General features: G+C 39.7%; 1 protein-coding gene and 1 pseudogene across 1 annotated transcript; one reads left to right on the forward strand and one right to left on the reverse strand.

Annotated features, from left to right (window-relative positions):
- The first annotated feature begins 993 nt into the window (after nt 1-993).
- LOC119900268 lies at nt 994-18,756 on the forward strand (annotated as a pseudogene).
- On the reverse strand, nt 18,332-23,381 carry tbc1d7 (TBC1 domain family, member 7). The gene is made up of 8 exons (XM_038715063.1): nt 23,101-23,381; nt 22,660-22,787; nt 22,255-22,335; nt 21,950-22,140; nt 20,949-21,086; nt 20,284-20,429; nt 19,263-19,392; nt 18,332-19,147 (listed from the first exon to the last, which is right to left on the reverse strand). Exons 2-8 carry the CDS (start codon nt 22,769-22,771, stop codon nt 19,061-19,063), a joined length of 885 nt encoding a protein of 294 aa, XP_038570991.1. The 5' UTR covers nt 22,772-22,787; nt 23,101-23,381; the 3' UTR covers nt 18,332-19,060.
- Nucleotides 23,382-23,867: the final 486 nt, after the last annotated feature.

Consider the following 23,867-nt stretch of genomic DNA (forward strand, 5'->3'; position numbering starts at 1 on the left):
GAAGTGACTAAGGCCTTCAAAATAAAGTTAGAAGAAATTTATAAATTTTTACACACAAAGTAACAAAGATCCAGAGTAGATTGTGGAGTTTGTGAAGAGGATTATCCAAGTTTTCAAATATGTTATTCTTTTAAATAAATTGGAGAGTCACAGATTTTAATAATTCAAACAGTGAGATTGTAATGAACAATAAAACATTTCATAACAAAACCAATCTGTTTAAAAAGAGGAGATCAGAACCCTTGAATATGTGATTTGATTTGGGTGTTAAAAAAGCCGCTGCTCCTGAGTGCAGCGCTGACTTGGAGTAACCACAATTGCTAAAGTGAGTTGTCACACTAAATCACCTAATAGTGATGCTAATAGAAGTGCAGAAATTTAATTTACACGAAAAGTCTCACGGGAAAACCAATGTTATCAGTGTTTAATCTAATCTGGAACAGTTGGGTTTGTTACAGTTAGTGCCTGCTTTGCAGAGCTGCTCAGTGGTCATTTCCTGCTGTTAATGCATTTAACCCAATGTTCTTACTTTTCAACGTATGACACATCCATGTCCACAGCACTGAGGTAGAGAGCAAAATTCTGACCTCACTGACCTTCAGTTTTTTGTTATCTCATACAAGTTGATATTGCAACTTTTCTAATTAATTTGAAAATTTCTCTTCTGCACATGTAAAGGCTCATTGGTTTGCATATGGTAGATCCAGCCTGGTCAGTGCTGTAGCCATATGAAACGGATGCATTTCCTCTTAAGAAGAAGGCTGCTGAAAAACTTTGACGACAAGACAGAGTAGATGGCTGCTATTGCTGTTTCGGTGTGTATCAGGCTGTCATGTATTAAATAAGCAGACAGTAAAAAGGACCATGCTGAAGAGATGATATTGTAGCCAACAGCTTGTTTTCGTATTGCTTGGTCAATGTGCTTTTATTTTGCAAGCCCTGTCCGGAAGTATCTTTTTATTATGGCTGACTTGTCAGTAGTGGAAAGCGCTGCAAACCAGTTGAAAGCCCCCTTCCATCAGAGCAGAGGGCAGAAGGGTACAGTCCTGCAGTCCAGCTCAAACATGGCGGGCCGCAGGGGCGACGGGTTGCGATCTTGGTCCGGGTCTGCCACCGACTCCCCATCTGTAGCGGCGCCCGCGTATGAGGCGCAGAAACCGAGGAAGAGGAGGAGAGCTTTCTGCCTGACCAGGGTGAAGTCCCGCAACAGCTCCGGCAAACAGCACCAGCATCAACCCGCCGCAAACAACAACAACATGCCGTTCATGATCCACTGCCAGATCGGCAAGGAGATCAAACACATCTGCAGCAACTGCCGGGGAGCCGAGCCGCTGGACGGTGAGAGGATACGGTTCCGTTTACTAGGCTACTACAAGAACCGGGAGGGAGGAAGAGGGGGCGGTGTTTTTTACTCTCCTGGTTTTAAATGATTATTGTCATATGTTGGTGACCGCTCCCTGCCTGCCCGGGGTGAATCAGTCCTGCAGCACTCAGATCAGCCCTTAATGGCCCTAACGATATTTACTTTTTAGTGACCTTTAAAGAACTTCATGGTAATTTAAAGCCTTTTGTATCAGGGTAGTCTGCATCCGTCGCCACAGTGCCAGGCTGTTGGTGATTTTGTTGAGATAAAGCATGATTTCTGATTCCTTTTATTTTAGTTCTTTACTTACATTTAGGTTCTTTGCATCCTCACAGAATGCAGGGCTGCTTCTCCTGACAGGATTATTATCAGCTTATTTGGCTTAAATGCTATTCAGAAATTCTAATTAATGGACTAGATGTAATTGAAAGATCTGTTTACAGTCTTAATATCTGTCCACAGATGGATGCAGGCGATCATTTAAACTGCTGTGCAAACCATCTGAGACAGAGGTCTGGCTCCCTTTCAGTAATGATTAGTTACAGCTTACCCCCCCCCCTCCCCCCCAACTTAAAATTAATTTTATTGCCCATTAATCACTCTATAAAATGTAATAAACTCTTCAAATGTCTTGTTTCCTCTGAGTCGTTCAGTTTACAATGATATAAAATGGAGACAATCTGCAAATAATCACAATTGAGGAGCTAGAGCAGATAATGTGGCTGTTTTTGCTTGAAAAATTACTCAAACTATTAATAGTTTATCAACATTGCTGCCCATTAGTTTTCTGTTAAGTGATTAATCAATTAATGGACTCCCCTCATCGCCGGCTCATTGTCGGTCTGCAGATGAGTACAGAAAATTGGTTAAAATGTTTAGTCAAGACCAAAGTCTACATCTCAGCCAGAGATGTGACTATTATCAGTAATTAAGAGTCATTTTGCATTAAAAATGAAATGATTTAAAACATTGTCAGCTCCAAGAGCTCCAAAGCCCAAAGATTTCTTAAATAACTACCATATAAAAACAGGAAAAGAAGCACATCTTCACATTTGAGAACCTCAAACCAGCTACTTTCTGCTTAATAAATACAGCTCATTCCCAGTAATAAGACCAAAAACAATAACAACTAATTTAAAAAACATGAGTGGACCAAGACCCTGGATTAGTCCGCTAATGGAGTGAGCGCTTTCAGCTCTGGTAGCAGCATCTATATTTTGCTGCCTGAGTTGTTGTGGAGCTTGTTGTTGAGTGAGTCAGTGCAAGTAAACAGACCCGGGGTCTGACTGAAAGAATGTTGCCCTGCAGTGCGAGTCTGAGCCCTCTGACTCACAGCTGCAGTCACTCCGCGGCCGGGGGGTCAGACAGCACCAGCGGGGATAGGACACCCATATTCTGTTTGCAGGGACAACGATGAGTCAAAGGAGAAGATACGAGCCCTTAAAACCGTGAAGCAATTTATTGAAGGAGTAGTTCAGCTCAGAAATGCTGAATCCCACTCATGGAACATAATCAAACATAAGTGTTTTTATCGCCAAATGTTTGTGCTGCAGACAAGGGAAAAAAAGACTTCTTATTTTTTTTTTTTAAATATTGATTTTGTTGGAGATGTTTTAGCTTTGAGAGAAACTATTCCTTTATTTGTCCAAGGAAGAGTTTCGTGAAGCTCTCTGATGTTCACACTGAGGTGCCACAAAGAATAGCAACAGACTCCCAACTGTTGTCCACTGAGCAGATCCGCCACAGGCACAGAGAAGGGGAGGTGGAGAGTGTTTGGGGGTGTGGGGGGGGGGGTTGGATGTTGTTGTTGAAGGGCCTCTCGATGGTCTCTGCTGAGCTGGTACAGATTTGAACTGACATCCCTTTTGTAACAAGCCCACGTCAAGGCTGACATCTCCTCCTGTCTGCAGCTGCTTCAGATGTATTTGTTTTTCTTTCCTCACCACCAACATACTTTTATTTGCCGTCATCATTTCCTTGGCAGTTGTTGGTTCAGTCTGGATAATAAGAATAATTAAATTAAATAAAATTAGTAAAATTTTGATTTCAGGAACTTTCTGATCAAAGAAAAAAGCAAACAAAGTCAGGAATCTGACCATTTAGTACCAGCTCTCAGTACTGGACAGCTAACAGTCAACATCCAAAACCCAATAAAGCACTTTATGGCTCAATTTTCCCTCAGAAGGTTCTGGGTTCAAACCTGCCGGGATCTTTCTGTGTGCATGTGCCTGCATTGGTTTTGTCATCCAACAACTTTTGTCAAATGCTCATTAAATTTGATTATAGACATATTGGAATAAGCCCAGGTAAAAATAATTGTTATCGAGTTGCCTTTTTCGCAGTTGGAACAAAATTCTAATGCCACATTTTGTGCATTCAATATTTGATGCTATTTATGGCACAACAGCAAAAGTGTGTTGGACTCACTTGACATTTTGCTCAGTTTACCCTCCTATAAAACATTTTGCGGACAGGATTATGGTATATTTCAAAGATCACCATGTGTATTTTGATACAGTTGAGATTTGAGTGTTGTGCTACCTTGGCAGCTAAATGGTCGCCTCTGAGTGTTTTCTAGTTATTCGTTTCAGTTGTCTGAACACCTATCACTGTATTAAGTGTTTTGTCTTTAATTCATGTTGTCGTAAACATGAGTCAGGCTGCAGGGTCGCCCTTTAGGGACGTTTTGGTTCGATTGAACCTGAGACTTTTCTGTCAAATAAAATAAGCAACTGGAATCTGCCTTCTTGTACAGGTTTTCATGTGTACATTTTACTATTCTTCTGTAGTATATCTGCTTGTAAATATGTGTTTCAGTACCTGCTGGTGCTTGTGTGTGTGTTTACATCCACTACTGCCTACTAAAATGTTGCCTTCCTGTTTTTTTATTTATCGCCACTGGGCTCAGGCCTCACCCTCGTGCCGCAGAGTCTGTCTCATACAGCAGGATGTTGTGTATAATGGGAAAGTTGTACTTTCGAATGAAAAACTGGCGCATGCTGTATAGAACAGCCTCTAGCATGATTGCTTTCAACAGCTCCCTGTAGGACCATGAGAGCTACAGTTCAGAGTCAGACAGGGAATGGGAAAAGACTTGACCTGAAACAAGATGATATATTTGTTTTAAAAAACAGAAATTTGTTGTGGATAGTCACTGTACCACTTGTTGTTTATATTCTGTTCATGTTCTGTTTTCCTATCCATCTTTAATTCCTCTCTGTCAGGCCCGTCCTGAGGTTTCCCCCCTCGCCTAACTATGATAAAGAGCGATCCAAATAAGGTTTACCTGACTTGATTATGCACAGCCCCCTGGGAGAATGTGTCCCTTGACATTTGAATCACAGACAAGTGATTGTCTGTTTTCCTTAAATGTAGAATAAAGAAGTCCAATTTTACAGTAAATATGCAGCTGTGATAATTGAATATTTACTTTCTACCTGACCATACTAAGCAGCCTAAAATTACATGTTATTCAATCCTTTAAACACTAGTATTATTTTATCACTTACCTCTAAATTTAGACTTTACATATAGAAACGTAAGAGTGTCATAAAGGGTGCGTGTTAAGTGATATTTATAAGTAACCCAGAGTGATTGATGAGTGTGACAGATGAGGAGCTGGTCGGGGGTAGTGCATCTTACGTGGGCTCTTACCCAATAGGGCTGCAACTACTGATTATTTTTATTGTCGATTAAACTGATGATTATTTCCTTGATGAATCGTTTGGTACGTAAAATGTCAAACATTGTGAAAAATGTCCATCCCAGTCCAAGGTGATGTCTTCAGATGTTTTGTTTTGTCGGACCAACAGTCCAAACGCAAAGATATTCAGTTCACTACAATATAAAACAGACAAAAGCATCACATCTTCAAGTTTGAGAAGCTGCAACTAGAGGATGTTTTGGCATTTTTGCTCAAAAAATTACTTAAATGTTTAATCGACTATCTAAATAGTTACTGGTTGACCTTCACTCAATTACCTAATTAATTTATCAGCTAATCATTGCAGGTGTAGACCTATGTTTCTTTTTTGCAAAGTATGTGAAATAAACTAAAGATAAATACCTTGTACTCATAATCTAATTCTGTTGTTATCGTGCTACGGGCAAAGACAAAATCACCATCAAGCAAGTCACAAACATATTTATCTAAGTGTTGTTTACCTGCTTGTTAATGATCTTGTTGTTCCCGATCTGTTTTCCAGCTGAGGAAGTGGAGAGGTTGGCAGCGATGCGCTCTGATTCGCTGGTCCCAGGCACACACACACCTCCCATTCGGCGGCGGAGCAAATTTGCCACCCTGGGACGTCTGTTTAAACCCTGGAAATGGAGGAAGAAGAAGAGTGAAAAGTTTAAGCAGACCTCTGCTGGTGAGAACGAAAAACACTGTAAACACAGCACTTCCATTATCACCCAGTTCCCCACCTCCCCCTGTAGCAATCTACTGCACTCACATCTCTGACAGTTGCACCTAGAACCAGAAGCATTAATGAATGGCTCAGAGGTGCTGAACTGCAGAGCGGGGGGGTGATATAGGGGCTGCAGTAAAGATCTACTGTGTATGATTATGGTTATGTAAGGATGGTAAAGGGTCAGCTGCTCCTCAGCTAGACCATCAGCACCGCTGCTGGGCCTGGTTCTCACTGAACAACCTGGTTTCTGACAATTAGTCAACTTCTTTTGAAGATCCAGCAGACCATCGTTTAGTAAAATACAAATCCTAATCGTTAGATCTGAATTATGAACCAAATTCTGACCCTTTTCGTTAAAGCCACTTGTTATTCAGACAGACTTTTCAGTGTCTAAGAAGCTTCCTATAGTAAATAGAGTAAATATTTCCTCCAGCTGTAATGGTTTGTTTGTCATTTGACTCTGGGTCATTATGATGATCCCTGGGCCATCATCATTCTCACAAAGGAAGAAATTAATGCTTTTGTGTACACATGAATGTGTTTTTTTACTTAACAAGTTGAGTCAAGTGAATTGAAAAAACATTATTAAAAATGTCAACAAGTGCCTTTACAAAGAGGTTGAAAATAAAATTGTGAAAAAATAAAAATAATACTAAAAATACTTCCAGAAAGTAAGAAATTAAAATAAACATTTTTGCTAAACTGTAAAACAAAACCTCTCCACTTCCTCATTCACAGAAGACCTGAATAATATATACAGAATATGACCAGTCATGTTGTTATAATTCAAAAAAGTAAAGAAAAGGAGCAATCTGGAGTCTGTGGAAAATGAAGCTAATCAAAAAGCTATAGTTGGTTCAAACATAATGGCTTAAAGCTGTTAATTACAGTATTCATCAGAGATGCAAACACAGCAGCTGTGGAAGAGTTGATTATGAATGTGAACTGCAGCAACAAATTAGCTTTAAATGGTGATTGTCAGTGTGCCAGTGTGTGAATGTACTTTTCCCCTGGAGCGATGTTATCCCCGGAATCTGAGGAAATGTGGATGTTAGTACATATGTCTAGTTCTCAGCTACAATATGCACTCAGTAGTAAGCTGTGAAATAGAGGAAAGCATTTGATTTGGACGGAGAAATGGAAGCTGTTGTTGTTCTCAGCTGGCTGAATCTTTCTACGTCCGGTTCTCACTGGGAGACGCAGCAGAGGGGTGGAGAGAGGCTGCCTACAGCCAAGCTGTTCCCCCAGCTGTCGCAGCAGGTGACAGAAACTGGCTTCCTTTCTCTGAATGCAAATAAAGCACAATATACATTTTACAGCTCACATGCACACAGGTAGATGCATGTTGTGAGCACCATGTGTTAGTGCTGGACTCTCGCCATCATAACAGTATGTGGGCATTCCTGTCAGCCACCACTGTACCATTACTGTCCTGAGGACAATGCTCAGTTCTGTCTTATTGCGCCATAAAATATAAAAACGGTTTAGAGCACAGGTTAGTTCAGATATATGGTTGTGTATGTGCTACTTCTTCCCTGCTTGAGTTACAGGAACGAGGAAAATGCTCTTCAAACTGAACTTCCTGTGTGAGTGTTTTTTATTTATTTATTTTTTTTCCCCTACAGTGCTTCGTGCTGTTTTCTAACCTTTTGTATTATCCTCTAGCCATTGGTAATTGGCTGAATGTCATCATGTGTTTTGCTGTGGTTAGTATTCGCATGTCCTGCGTCCACATAGTTTAATGGAAGGTACTCCAGGCATAGTATATATCGGCACAGGCAAATGTGTTAATGAGTGTCTCAAGAGGAGAGATGGGGTGAAAGTCAATGAGTCCTGTCAGATACCCGTCAGAAACATAATGCATTTAACAATTAAAATATTTAGAGGCAGGGGAATGTATTTGACCCTGTCTTGACAAGGTCTCACTTGTATCTATCATCCAAGCAAATGAGCAAAAATGCCGAGCTGGTTCCAGCTTCCTAGATGGGACAATTTACTGCTCGTCTCTGTTTTATATCATTGTAAGCCGAGTATCTTTGAGTTTTGGTGTTTTGGTTTAAGAAATAATAACTGACAGATTATTCAGTAATGAAAATAATAATTAGTTGCTGCCCTAGCTTCAGGTACAAATCTTTTTTTAAATCGTAATAATTTCCAACTAATTTTCTCTTAAAATAAATAACACATGCCTATCAAGTTTAGTTAGCACAGGCACATTGAAGAATTTGCTGAATTAAAGTGACAAATACTGTTTGGAAATGGTTGAAATCAATATCATGATACTAATAAGAATATTCTCTCAACTATCAATATATACTATGATATCACATATGTCTATCTATCTATCTCTCTCTGTCTTGTGTGGATAATAACACAACAGACGAAATGAAAAGTAGAGTCTAAAGAATAAGAAAAGCTGAAAAGGCAAAAATGTGAGCTTATAATAAGCTCAATATGGCTTCAGTAATTTCATGCTTTGAGACAAAGATGATTAAATGAGTTGTGTGTGTATAAAACTCAGCATGCTGGTTGAAACTGTCCTTTTCAACTGCTTTGATGCAAATGTTTTGTATTGATGTGTTTGATTCGCTCTCTGTGAGGAACAGAAGTGCATAGCTCCGAGGTTCAGTCAAGATTATTACTGGGTAGCAACAATGGTGGAGGCAGCAAGTCCAAACAAACGTCTGCTGCAGCTGACAAAGTCCTCAGCACCAATAAAGCTCTGAGTATCCAGTAGAGCGACCGTGTTTTGTTGTTGTTTATTTGACGTCATGTCTTCTCTGCTCCCTCAGTGTTGGAGAGGAAAATGTCCACTCGCCAGAGCAGAGAAGAGCTCATCAAGAAAGGAGTGCTGAAGGAGGTTTACGAGAAAGGTGAGGGTCCAGAAAACAAAGGTGAAACCTAAAATGTTGGTAGTGCTGAAACGACCAGCTGATTGATCGATATGTTTGTTGTTTTGTTTTGACAATTTAGTTTTTGTCCTTTTTATCAATTAAAACTATGAAATGTTTTCTAGCTACAGCTTCTCAGATGTGACTGCTTTTCTCTGTCTGATATCATCTGATATCACATTTCCAAACAGTATTTGTCACTTTAATTCAGCAAATTCTTCAATGTGCCTGTGCTAACTAAACTTGATAGGCATGTGTTATTTGTTTTAACCTTTCAAAGAGAAAATTAGTTGAAAATGATTAGGATTTAAAATAGATTTGGACCTGAAGCTAGGGCTGCAACTGATTATTATTATTTATCTATTACTGAATAATCTGTTATTATTTCTCAAACCAAAACTCAAAGATAATATATATATATATATATATATATATATATATAGTTAAGAGATTGAAACCTGTTTTACAAGTGAGACCTTGTCAAGAAAGGGTCAAATAGCAGGTTCTAACAAATAACAAGACAACAACAGCAAAACAACACAAAAAACGCAAAAACAATGTTAGGTGTAACAAAATACCTTACATATTACAGTTCATAGACAAAGCAGCAGCAGTATTTGATCATAAAGCGTAGTAAAGATGCCTGATCCACATTTTTATTGTATAACAACAAATAGTTAAAGAAAACTGCCTCCTCTGTATTTTTAGTTCTACCTGTCTTTCAATACTTCCATCTTTTCCTACTCCCCACTCTCGTCTATATAGACGGCTCTTCCCTGGCTATACGAGAGGAAGTGAAGATGGAGAACGGGCGTTCTCCGGTGCTCGGCTCTGGCCTGTCAGAATCTGAAGTTAGTGAGCTGATGGAGGGAGCTGCTGCAGGTGTAGGTAGGCAGCAGAGCCTCAGCACCATTGTTGCCCCATCTCTCACCTTGTATTGTAGCATCCGAGCGTTTTATTTCTGTGATTCTTCTCCTCGGGCTATCTAGAGTTTCAGATGTCTAGTGAGGGTGCATGTCAACAGGACCAAAAATCCAGCCAGGCTCCGCCCACGAAGAAGTCCACTCTGTATCCGGCTGACGGCGCTGAATCAACGTTCTCCAGACCTCCTACGCTACACAAACAACCTCCTGCGCTACCACCCAAACCCTTCAACAGGCTACCTAATCACATTACGGGTGAGTTTGTCTTCGTGCACCCTCTCAGTTGCGTATGTGACTCTGTGGACGCCCGGTGCCTTCACATCCTGCCTCTCTGTTCAGACGGTGCCCCGGTGAAGTTGCCGTGTATGTCGGGGAAGTTATCTCCTCCTCTACCTCCAAAGAAGCTCATGATCTCCGTACCTGCAGGGAGCATGGAGCCCTCTTCGCTCGCCTTCCAGAAGTGCCCCGCCCCTCACAGCCATGCTCCAATGGGCGGGCACTCCCTGCAGTATGGGACGCTACCTGTTCCCCACCACCCTCCCAGCCGAATAATAGAGGAGCTCAACAAGACCCTGGCCCTCACCATGCAGAGGTTTGAGAGGTAAACTGTCTGAGTCAGTGTGGAAGTTGTGATACTGAGTTCTCTACTCATACACTTATACAGAACATCTCTGTCCTGTCTGAACCTGGGCCCATATTTATCAAGCTTCTCAGAATCACTCATAAGAACGCTGCTAAAAATTGACTTGAGAGTAAAAAAATTCTTGGCTCAAAGCTGTGCTTAAAAGTGAGTTATCAAGCATCATAGTCCTAATTTGAGTGAAGTGTAGGACTAAATCTTAAGTGTCAGTCTTAGTGCTGATTCACGACGCTTTGCTGTGCCACAATGTAGGCAAGGGCCAATCGCTGAATAGATGTCCTTATTTAAGAATATTCTCAGATAAATTCATATTGAATGGCAAAATTACATTCAACAGACATTTGACAATTAAGAATTTTTGAGAGAATACATTATGTACATAGGCTACATACACATTGGAAATAATGGAAAAAGTTGATCTTTACATGAGTACTATCAATTGCACCTACTAGGCTACTCCTGGGAAGCCGGCTATTTGCATAAATTGTGTTTGCTTCTGTCGTATTACGGGGGGTGTTGTTGGGAAGTCGCCATAATTGTTTCCTTGACAATTCGGCTTATTGATGGTTATGAAGGGCCAAAATCATCAGAATTCCTGCATTTTTCCTGTGGCAAATAAACAAAGCGTCATCACAGCCTTCAATTTAGCTGAAAACGGTTTGCTGCAGAAAGTCAGTGGTGAGTGACGTCCCTCACCAACTCGCTGACAAAGATTATGCCTGCGCTGCGCGACCCCGTCTAATTAAGTGTGCATCATCAAGTAATTCAGAAATAGTCTTCCTTTCCTGAAATATTTGCGCATGTCTCAATCACAAGCCCCTACTGTCAACTCCAAACCACTTGAGACCTCTCGAGCTGTCTTAAATAACTGGGAGAGGAAGAGTGATTCTTAGCTTTAAGAAATTTGAAAACTTGCTTTTATTAACTTAAGTTTGAAAGTAGGAGTAAATTTCATGAATTCTCAGCACTTAAGACTAAAATGGCACTTTTGAGTAGCTTGATAAATACCAGCCCTGACCTGTATCTCCAAAATGGCAACGTTTTGTGAGATAAGTCCTGTGATCCTTTTTGTCCTACATGAGTAAGTTTTCCTTCTGTGTTAAGTGGTTTTCTTGGGACACAAATCTTTCTGTTTTTTAAATGGTCATAGTTTTAGCCAGATTACAGTAATGTCAGGATAAGAGTACACAATATCAGCCCAATAATGATCGGACACGAGTGTGTTATCTTACTCTTCAATCAAAAGGTTGCAACTAACAGTTATTTTACTGTACACGTATATTTTATAAGAAATTATTTTTAAAGACAGACTTGTTTTTTTTAGTACCGTTTCTCTAATACCGTTCTTTGCAAACATGATTTTATTTATCCTAAAGTTGTGGTGTTCCCTGGTTGCTGTCTGTACACCTGCGTAGAAACTCTAAAGGTTTCTGCTGAAATGACTGGAGGTAGAAAAATCCTGCCATTGACGAAACGTCACAAAATGAAAAACTCTGTTGTTTTCATCACCCCTGGTCTCCTCCACTAGCTCAAACCTCCAGTCCACATCCATCAACATGATTGGTTGCCTGTCTGCACGTTCATTTGCTACAAGCCAGTCTGTGCTCGGGGCTTTTACTGATGTGCTTTCTGGGTATATACCTGCTTATTTTTACAAATCACTCTTTCATTTTACACAGCTTTGATTCTAACTGCTTTTCTTTAGCAGTTGCCGCTTCTCCAACTGAATGACCTCCAAATTTGTTGGTTTGTTTTGAGAATCTAAGGCCAACCATTAGTAATGATTCAGACAGACGGAGAGTTTCATTGGTCATGGCTGTCACACCCTCACATACAGCTGCTATCTTGTTATTTCACAACTTCATGCGACATTGAGCATGCACCATTAACCTTTGCCCTTTCCTACTATCCTGCAGTTCCATGATGCATGCTGGTCCCACGGTGATGATCGAGTGTGACGACGACAAAGAGAACCTCCCCAACGAGGCGGTCTACGAGGACCTGCCTGGTATGTACAAGGACGAAGAGGAGGAGGAGGAGGAGGAGGAAGAGGAGGAGGAGGAGGAGGAAGACGAGGATGAGGATGAGGAAGATGAGGAGGAAGATGAGGATGATACATTGTTTACAAGTAGGTGTTATACTTGTACTGTAGCCAGAAGTTACTTTCCAGTGCCAGCTATCATCTAATGTTATGAATTATAATATATAATGTGTGCATTAATGAGCATAAGTGTTAATGTGTTTCCACGAGGTCACACATGGCTTGAAGCACTCTGAGCTGCAGTTTGTTAACAGAGATTTTAATTATCACAGAAATGTTATTTATATAGTTTATTTATTTGATCTTTTTATTTTATTTGAATTACTTCTATTGCTCCCTTATTTTTTTATTCATTTTTTATTCATTCCATCATCATTGCACATGTGTATGAAATGAGCTCTATAAATAAATTTGCCTTGCCTTACACAATTAACACCCATCCATCCATCGTCAACCGCTTATCCTGCGTACGGGGTCGCGGGGGCTGTATCCAATCCCAGCTATCCCAGTATATATATAAATTTTAAAACCAAGACAGGTTGTTGTTATCTGTGGGTTTGTTACTGCCAATAACATCTTTCACATTGCAATCATTTAATTTCATTGTTACTAAAGATATTGATTAGTGGAGCTTTACAAGATTGAATCCAATCAATAAAAGCATCAAAAGCAATCTAGTAAATTATAAAAAGGTTTGTATAAAAAAAAAAAGGGGTTCCCTCAGTGTATTACAGATGAGGTTCACTGCCTCATCTGAAATAATGAGGGCCTCCACACAACATTATTTACATGTTATTACACTCGGGAAAATAATCACATACAAGAGATTATTATAGAATCTAAGATGATCAAGATAGATAGAAACGAGATCTGTCTGTTTCTGCCTGATAGCCTTGGAGGAAACCCTCAAAGAAAAACGCTAAAATGGAAACGGTGATAAGTAATTACCAAAACTATGTTGGGTACTTGAAGAAAATCTATCGTCTCCTTACAGTCAGCTAGTGAAGTGAGTGTTCACTGCAGCCCAATACATTACATCCATTTTGCTTCTTGAATGATCATTGTAGGCACACTGGCCATGAAGGTTTTACGAAAGGACTCTCTGGCCATCAAGCTGAGTAACCGTCCATCAAAGAGGGAGCTGGAGGAGAAAAACATTCTGCCGCTGCAGTCGGACCAAGAAAGGCTTGAGTTTCGACAACAAACAGCCACCAAACTGACCAGGTGAGTCGCCGGATTAACCGCACACATGCAGAGATTTCACAGGCACTTGGTCACTATTTTATAAGATATCAAACACATCATCATGTACATGTACTGACACATATCACTGGGCCATGCAGGCCCAGTCTGGTGAACGCATGTTAGCTGTGATAGATGTGACCGGGCTGCTAAAGGAAGCAGATGATAGATGAGTCTTAATAGAGAGAGGAGGCTGAGAGGGGAGAGATTAAAGCTGAGGAGCAGCTATGAGACAAGAAGACATGAGGAAAATAGAAAGTGGAGTGGAGTGTATAATATGAGGATTGAAAAGGTGAGGGAAAATGTTTCCCAAAAGACTCATAGCATCTCTAATCATTGTAATGTAGAATTACTCAAACATATTATACATTTTATTCAGAAGTGCAGTACCAGGCACGAAAGCACCCATTTCAAACCGTTTTTTTGATTGCATACTTTGGTAAATAGAACAGAGGTGCAACTAATGATTTTCAACACATTTTCTTTATTTATTAATCTGCTTACATATTTTATTTTCTTAAAGTTTGGTTTACAAATTTACAGAAAGAAATTTACACTTTATCAGAGCCCAAGTCCTCAAATGGCTTGTTTTGTTTGACCAACAGTTGAAAAGATATTTACCATGCAATGATATCAAACGCTGGAAAGCACCAAATCCTTATTTTTGGAACCAGAGGATGTTTAGCTATCGACTAACTGTTTTAGCATTAACGGATTTTACTTTATGATGCCTAAAGTAAATTGCATTGAAATTTTTATTTTAACAAATGTAACATGATGCTTGGACACTGGCTGAAACAGACATTTTAACCTTAAGTCACCACTTGTCACATGCATAAATCACACATTAAGTGGATGGAATACACAGATGACAGTTTAGAGAAAGAAATTCTATTAAAAGTGGCCATTGTGTAAGGGCAGTAATACACTCTAAGATGTTCTGGTATAGAAAATAATGGGCTTTTTGTCATGGATTTAAATATGGTGGAATAGGTGGATTTGATCTCGAAATGAGTGTCTAACAATTTGTTAGAGAGGATTTAGTCACAGTGATGCCATTTCACTTGAAAAATACCGTGCTGTAATTTTGTTAGCTAACTATGAACCAAAACTCATAAAACATTTTCCTCCTCCTCTGGCTTCTCTTCTGACCCTCTCAACAGTCACAACCTCCTACTCTTGGCATCTTTTTACTTTTCTCCTCATTTTTTTTTTCTCAGTCCCAATCAATCACCCTACATCTGTATGAGTCACTGCACCACCTCAGAGTCGGCGCCTGCAAGATTCACAAAATATAACCTCATAAAAAAGTACACCACATGCACAGTCCGCTTGTCTTCCCTGTTCACAAGAGGAAAATTTCAGCCTGCATAAGATTTTGCATTAATCAAGTACAATTATGATGATCTGTAAACACACACAGAAATCCGGTAAAAATAGATTTCCTGAAATAGATGTGTCACTATTTGTTTCAGGCGGTTGAGTCAACGGCCGACAGCAGAGGAACTGGAACAGAGGAACATACTCAAACGTAAGTCATTTTGCATATGGGTAAGAAAAAAAGACAATATTCATCCTCACCGTGTTTGATTACGCTGTCTTTCTCCCTCCTGCCAGCTCGAAACGATCTGGAGGAGCAGGAGGAGAAGAGGGAGATCAAGAGACATTTGTCCAAAAAGGTAAGACAGAGTCTTTGATCAGTAGACACATGGTTAGTTCATGACCCCAGCTGGAAATATGAATATGGTTGCTGTGGTAATCGAATTGCCACCCTTCAGATTGCAGCCTCTCGAATGGGTGATTATAGGTTGAATGCATTATCTCTGACATTATCCTCTTAATCTGTGTTGTGCTGTTTGTGTGTGTGTGTGTAGGGCGGGGCCCAAAAACTAAGGGCTCAATATACTTGTGGGGCCCAACAACTTTGCGGGGATCAAAATGCTGGACTACAAAAGTTTAAAGGGCTGTTTGAGGGTTGAGACTTGGTTTTAGGGTTAAGCAGTTAGTGGTGCTAGTTAAAATTATGGTAAGGGAATAGGGAATGTATTACGTCGATGACGTGTCACCACAAAGACGAAGAAGTGACACAAGAATGTGTGAGTGAAATCATCTCCATCTCAGTAACAATATCACGATGGTCTCTTGTTGTTGCCCAGTAATATTTGATTATATGTTTTGATAGAAAAAAGCTAAAGCCACTGCAGAGAAATCGTCACTTCATAAATGTGTTTTTTGTTAATCCCTTTTTAATTTATTTCATCATGTTTTTTGGTCCCATTTTGTGTCTTAGCAGGATATTTAAAAAACGACTTAGGAGATAAGAATGGATGTGGTGGGAAATGGGGAAAGGCAAAGGAATAAGTGAATTTTTGATCTTTATTTTTTATTTTTTTAGGTGATTAAGGTGCAGATCCAATCATTTTTAAGAGTTTTATTAACATTAAATTGCTTTTTCATCCCTTGGTTTTTGAACTACTGTCCTTACTTGCATGAAAATTCATGAATAATAATTATATAAATTAGTATTTCAATGCAGTTCTGAGTCTGAAGGCAGATTTAGTCAACATTTTCTAGGATATTGCACAGTCTTGGCAGAGGTACTAGACAAGTAACCACTGAGTTCTTTCAGGTATTTTATTGATTATTCAATGTTACTTATACAAAACAAAACACTGCACATAAACTGGCCAAGGGAAATGAAGCAGCTACTTTCCGTGTGACTGGAAAGTAGCTGCTTCATTTCCCTTGGCCACATGACCCTCTAACATTAGCTTTCTTTTCTGCAGACACATGTTCCTCAGCATGCATGTTGCAGGGCATTGAGCTAGTTAATACAGATGGGACTGACGCTCCTCCTTTCTTGCATCCTGTAGCTCAGCCAGAGGCCCACAGTAGAGGAGCTGAGGGAGGCAAAATCCTCATCCGCTTCAGTGACTATGTGGAGGTTGCAGAGGCTCAGGACTATGACAGAAGAGCAGACAAGCCCTGGACTCGGCTAACTGCTGCTGATAAGGTCAACTTAACACACACACACAACAATCCAAAGAATGCTTCATTAACTCTGGATTCAAGTAGTCTGTACATAATATGCTGCACATAAATAAGCATGTCTTTGCGTGTTGTTCAGGCTGCCATCAGGAAGGAGCTGAATGAGTTTAAAAGCACAGAGATGGAGGTGCACGAATCAAGCCGTCATTTTACCAGGTACGACAAACTCACATCAGCTAGCCTTGTGACTAAAGACAAGGGCCATAGGCTGCTCATTACATATCAGACAACTAGTTAGGATAGATTAAAAAATAAGAGAAAATTTCGCTATGCTTAGATTATCACTAGTGAGGCAACATTTTTAAAGATTATCCTGAAGGTGGTACCAGAGTAACGGCCATGCTGTTAAAGACATCTGAGATTACATTGTTAGACCTGGCTTATCCTTTATCAGTTTTAGCTGCACTTTGTCATCCTCAGCTGTAGCTATGCTTTGTTCTTGTCATATTGTTCAGACCATAATTGGGAGCAGCCAAGTGTGAAAGCTGTTCAAATCAGCCGCCTAGTTGTAATTCCGAGTCAGGGAATTTCTGACACCTACAGTGTCTTCCACTCGGCAAAGAGCTACAGAACTGTTAACAAACTGATTTGCACTAATACAATTGATTCAGGTCGATATATAGAGCTATACACTGACATTTAGTGCCGGATGAAGTCGGGGCATTCATCCTCTGGATTATGTATGTTTGTACCAAATATTAATGGCAGTCCTTCAGATATTTAAAATGTTACTCATTTTCTCTTTGTCGTCACTTTCTCCCTGCAGGTTTCATCGGCCATAAAATTGTTCAGTCAGACCTCGGTCATGCTTTTATACTCCCACACAGAGCCTCAAGTGTTCAGACTGCTACCCTTTCCAGTGTCGACTCCAAACTGACAGACTGGACATGAACACGATCTGTGTGCTACAGCCATTACAAGAAACGGGAATAAAGACTTACAGAAGTACAGCTGGATAAAACTCTCGACTGCTGTCTCCCTCAGCGGAGATTTTACAGACTTCTTGATATTCAAAAGCTTTTTTCATTTTTTTTATGATGAAGAGGTGGCAAATTGTTTACTTTGCAGGACTTTTGTTTTTTTTAAACAAGGCTTTTGGAAGTCAAACAAAGAATCTGTGCCAATTTCGAGGATGGGAACGGGAGGAGGTGAAGATGGGACTGCATTTTTCCTTTTCTTTTTTACACAGGGATTGTTTTCTTGCCTTTCACCATGTTCTCACTCTCCTTTCTCAACTGGACTTGAATCTTTCCTTGAGGGTATGCTTGTGTTGGCACAATTTCATTCCACAGATGAGATCTCAATGATCTCATTTTGCCAGAGGAATTTAAATATTTACAACAGTTTATGCTGTTGTAGGCAGCTCAATCTATCCAAATGTTCCAAAATCCTAATCACAGTCCCAAAATGCTCTCGGCAAGCCGGAAATGGTTAAAATGATCTTCTTACACATACACACCAATCAACTGAGCAATAATTTCCGATTTTCTCCACATTTGTCTGTATATGGGCTGCATTCAAGAGCTCCAAATGCTTTTCAGACTTTAGATCCCCCTTTTTAAACCAAAGCAACTTGACTTGCTGTGGAAGTCGTGATCTTGAATGCATCCCAGTGACTGCTGTTGACAGTTCAGTAACTCACTGTGTCACTGTGCCTACAGTATTGTTTACAGGGATTTAAAAGTTGCCACATTAACTTGTTTCATTTCATACAGAATATTATTTGTAGACACAGTAAAAATGTTGCCAAACTCTGCTGAACAATAAGTACTTTTTTTTTTGCATTTTATTTTGTATTATCTGAGACGAAACTTTGGCGGTACAAAATATGAACACTTGCCACCGTACTTTGAATTGTTTACAGTCCATATTAGGTTCATAAATTGGCAGTTTTGAGCATATTATTGGGAGAATGGTTGATCTGGTGTGTGTGTGTTATAACTGTGTCTGAGCGTGTGTGTGTGTTTATGTACAAGCGTCGGTAATATTACTGTCTCTTGTGCGTTGAAAAATGTTTTGAGAAAAATATTCTCAGAATTATAAGACTTGTACAGAGCAAAGAAAGTAAGCGAGACTTTTCAGATGTTTTTTTGTAAAGCAGAAAAACTGCATGTGAGTATTAATTTATTGTGAGTCTTATATGATGTATGCAGTTTCTTAAAGAAAGAAACTTATTAAAAAGTATGTTTATGCTTCCTTGCCCTTTTCTGCATTCACATTAATCAGCTTGTTTTCTGTGTTCATACATTCAAGTCCTTACCGCATATAGTTTTATCATATTCTCTGGGGAAAGCTGGGGATTGTCTCGTCAATATGAAAAGTCTCCCGGCTTACTGAAAGTAGCCCGTGATGAGTTTTCGGTTCAGTCATGCAGAGACGAATCCCCACTGACACTGAACGCCAAAATCTGTTAGTCTCTCAGTTGAGTTAAGTCCTAGTGCATCCTGGAAAAGCATTTCACCTCTGGGCCCAGATCTGGGGAGAGTGGCGCTCCATGTGGCTATACAGCGTGCATTGGAGTGCCGCAATATTTGTGCCACAAGTCGATGGCTTTAGTCACAATGGCGTCTGTGTTTTCCTGTGGTATCTGGGAGAGAAACATTATTGTGAGGTTTTACAACGGCATGTTCTATGAGGACGATAACAATGCAGTTCTGTTTGGTGGACAATAACATAACTGTGTAGTGCTGTCATTTACTCACATTGCACAGAAACTTGACCACGCCTTCAGACCGGTTGATGCTCATCAATATGATCTTGTAGCTAAGCAGTATCTCCAGGGCCACAAACACCAGGATCTTACAGGAGCCACTGATCACTTTGTCCCACACCCTAAAAACAAATTCAAGGGCTCAGTTAATTTGACCAGTATAAAGAATTTAAAGTCAAGATATGACAACGGTCATTTAACAACTCATCGCTCACTCAATTGCGCTTTCAAGTCCATTTGCACTAAGCAACAAATGTAATATTCCGCTTTGATTGGGCAGTAGTATTCTGCTTTGTTTTTGTTTTCATTGGTAATCAAGTGTTATGGCTTTGTCTCTTCTTGCGGTTGTGGCCCATAAGCCACAGTATAATGTCACAACTTTCTCAATACTAGTACTTCCTCGTGTAACAGATTTCAGCTGAAGATAACGGACATCCTGTTGCTTCTTATCTCTTTCTAGTTTGTCTGAATCCACCACACCACCAGGATCAGGATTCCTGATAATAGCTCCACAGACATGGGGAGAAACAATTTGTTATTTTATCCTGTGTAGTGTGTCATGGTGGAGGCTAACCAATACCGTGTCTATGGAGCCTCGCAGATTTTGTTTTGTTTATGATAATGGTTATGACAATAACCTATAAGAGCGCATGTAATTATCAGGGCAAATATGTAAACATGAAGAAGAGAGAGAAGACTCATTCCTGCCCGATCACTTTTGGAAATCATGCAGGTCATAAAAGATTGCAAATTACTATTGGAGTTTCAACAGTAGTCTGAGGTGTCACATGACTGAGCAAACTCATGGCAGGAACTTCAGACATCATGATCATCTAAATCTAATCTGACATACTGGCCTTCTTCAAAGACCAATTTTGCTTAAATCAATATCACAAGATTTAAGCAAAAAGATTTTTCAAAAACACTTGAAGATTATCAATGCTGCAAAGAAAGATTCTGAAAATCTCAGTCTGCTGGAAAAAGATGTATGAATCCTTGCTGTGTAAACTGACCTCTGCAGGCTGGATTCGGGCAGGCAGCCAGCGAAGCAGCGTCTGAACCAGAGGCTGTAGGGCAGCTGAGCCAGGGCTCCGGTGTTCTTCAGATGGTTCAGCAGTCGAGGTTCCTCTTGACTCAGATAATGCTCCAGACTCTTCGGCTACACCAGAACAGCACAGGAGGAAACAAAGTCTTAATTCATAGTGACGCAGATTAAAAAAAAAAATGTGATCCAAACTCCAGGATTTTATCAAATAAATTTACACCAGGATTTCTTGTGCTTTTTGCCATGACGCAAGTTCAAAACTATTAGATACACGCAACTACTATATAGACCGTTTCATGATGTCAACACCACTCTGGCCTTGAAAATCAATATAGCCATCAAGGGAAATGGTAATATGATATGGGTTTAGTCAGCCAGCCCATTTTAATTTTTTGGTAATTTCCCTTTGAGTTTGACAAATTCTTTAAAAATTCTGAGCTTTGCTTGTTTGAAGCGCATTCTATCCACAGAAGAAGGAAATCCAAGATGTAGCTAAAAGCTCTTAAATATTTACAGTCAGTGGACCTTGTGCTGACAATGTTTAACCGAATTACGACTTTTGAAGGTCAATAAACAAACCCTCACGCTCAATTTGCTTTGAAATAACATACAACACATAAATTCTGCACTTACAAGGTGAGGTACTGAGTCTCCAAACTTCATGTGGAACTGATTGACAAAACACTTTATCAGCCAATAGCAGTCGACAGGATCATCTACGATCTCCTCCATGGCTCGGCTGATGGAAAGGAAGTCCTCGTTCTCTTCATCCTGAAACAACACATCAATACCATACATTACAGCATCAAAGAATAAAGGAGGTAAAGGGAAGTTCTAGCAACCTGAAAAGGATTGTGTGAACATTCACAGAACACCCCTGCAAAAACTGACAATACCATGAAAATACTATTTAAAACATGAGCTGTAGTGTGTCTTGTAATTTTAATAAATTATTTGATTTTATCACCATTACAGGCACCATCTACAGTTTACAGTTTTAATTACTTTCTTCAGACATAAATGACAAATCAAAAATAGATAGTTATGAATATTACTTTTTGTAATAGTAAGCGTCTAACAATTGTAAGTCACCACACTGAATGCAGACATCTTCAGAGTGATCTGAACCCATTCCCACTGCCAAATATAAGTTTGTGTAGTTTCCCTGTTTAATTATGGTCTGGTATACTTAGTGGGTCACTGATGTGCAACAGAAAACACAATTTTTTTTTGGTAAAGACTTTGAGTGATGTCCTAACATAAATCTAAACAGCATATGCTGCTTACATTATTACCAGCAATGTGGTAAATTTTCCACTCCAGGATACTATAATTATGAATTCATAAAAAAAGTTTGCCACCAACTTTAAACATTTGTGGGCTGTTTTAAATGGGATCAATGGGAGACTTTAGTCATGTGAAGGTACCAGAACCACAAACTTACAGATGTGAATGTACTTTTAAAAAACAATCATCCAGAATCCTTATCACTGTGTCGCTAACTACAAACCTCTACAGGTCTCAGTTCGCTCACATTTCTGGTCCTATAACATCCCATCTAAACAGTTTCACATCCTTTCTTCTCTAATTAGTTCTTCATAAGACAATATTACTTCGAGTGTGCTTAACCATACCGGGACTGAGGTCTCGGAGCACCGTGGGAGCACCTGGCTCTCCAGCTGGAACATGCGCAGGTAGATGTGGGTGCAGGAAGTGGAAGAATTGATGTATCTCATCACCTCCAGAGCCTCCAGGATGTCCTGGTACTGCTCCTTCCTGTAGCCTCCCACCAGAGCATGAGAGTCACTGTGGGGAGGTAGGATGCCTGCAAGAAGCACCATCAGACTTAACAGTACTGAGCAGATTATGCACATCACATTTGATTCTTGTACATGCCATTTTGGAAATGCAAGCCATTACTGTGAAATGTGTAACTTACCCAACAATACCTTCCACACATGAATCCTATACATAGAAGGGAGGGGGAACCTCTGACTGAATGTGCTCAATTTTTCTAGATCTGTTAAAAGAGTGGAAATATTGGAAACAGGACAAGAACTGACTTACATTCATGAAAACTCAAACGCAAACTGATGAGAAATACGTTTTAAGCAGTTGGTGGGAATAACAATCCATAGCAATATATCCTGGTACAATATATTGTAATGTGTCGTTGATACACTGGTGCCAATACTGCTGAATCTACTGGCTGTATTAGAAGTCTTTTTAACATGATTAATGGTACATCTCGTGTAACAACCCCAATACTATCCATAAACCAATTTCAACCAGCGTGTAAGCCATGTTTAAAGAAATGTGTTGGTAAACATGAACTGTTACCTACCCAGAGGATTATCCTTCAGCAGTATTTCCAGTGATTTCTTCTCCTCCACTCCTCTAAATCCCACTTTCTCATAATATGCAGAGCGGAAATTTCTCTGAGGGTCGTCAGCCATACTTTAACCTAGTCAGCTACACAGCATTTCCCCCAAAAATTAAGCGTGTAGGTATACATTACAATTAACTGTGGTACATAAAACAAAAAACATACATACATACTGAAACAAGACCACAGCTATTGGTCTGTATCATACTATTGTTTATCTTGAAAGCAGCACTGTGAATATTGGATTTAGTCATTATTGCAGTGCAGCAACGCATGCAGCTAACGCTAGTTTATGTTAGAAAACACCATATGTGACAGTGAGGACAAGCAAGGCTGACAATGACTAACGTTTGGCAGAACAGAGTGAAAGCTAAATGTTAAACGACGTGCTACTCCTACCTTCAAACTTACTGGTGTGTTTCACGCATAGACTTAACTGCAGCTTTAAGCTAACTTAGCTAATGTTGGCTAACTATTACATAACTTCAGCCAACGTTACTGTTAACGTTACAAACTCTTCTTAGTTAACTGTAATATTATCGGCAAGACCACCAGGTTACGTGACATTTAGGTGCACGTTCTGGTAGCAACACAGACTAACACCACATCTTAAATAAATTGACGACTCGGTCAACTCCATGTAAACCACTGTTGTTGTTATCGAAACACTTCCGGGTAGCACTGTCTAAATAAAATAAATAAAAGTGGATGGAGCATAAAATGTTATTATTTGATACCGCTACTACTAAAACGTCTCTACTACTACTAATGTCTTTCTCATGACCTACACTGTAAAAATGGTGCACACAAAGCAAGCAAACCTAAGCCTAAATACGCTTTTATTTTGAAGGCAACGTCAAAGCAAAGCGTATTATCTGGTGTCATGTCCTCTCCACCCACTACCTCCATTTTTTTCTGAGGAAGGGTCATAGGACATACTGAAACCATTAGGTTTAGATAACATATGATCAACTAAACCTTATGGGGCAGATTTAAGTATACATATTTTCTTTATTTAATCTGTTTGCATTTGCACCCCAAGGATGTAAATGGGCATAGCCAACAGATGTCCAAAATATATCATATTTGCATATAGCAGCAAGGCCTATCTGCATGTCTGTCAGTCAAAACCAGATTTGTTTTCAGGAAAGATAAAACATTTCTGA

This window comes from Micropterus salmoides, unplaced genomic scaffold (assembly GCF_014851395.1).
Source record: "Micropterus salmoides isolate LMB-PRFRI ecotype aquatic unplaced genomic scaffold, ASM1485139v1 Ms_hic_scaffold_13, whole genome shotgun sequence".
Taxonomy (NCBI): domain Eukaryota; kingdom Metazoa; phylum Chordata; class Actinopteri; order Centrarchiformes; family Centrarchidae; genus Micropterus; species Micropterus salmoides.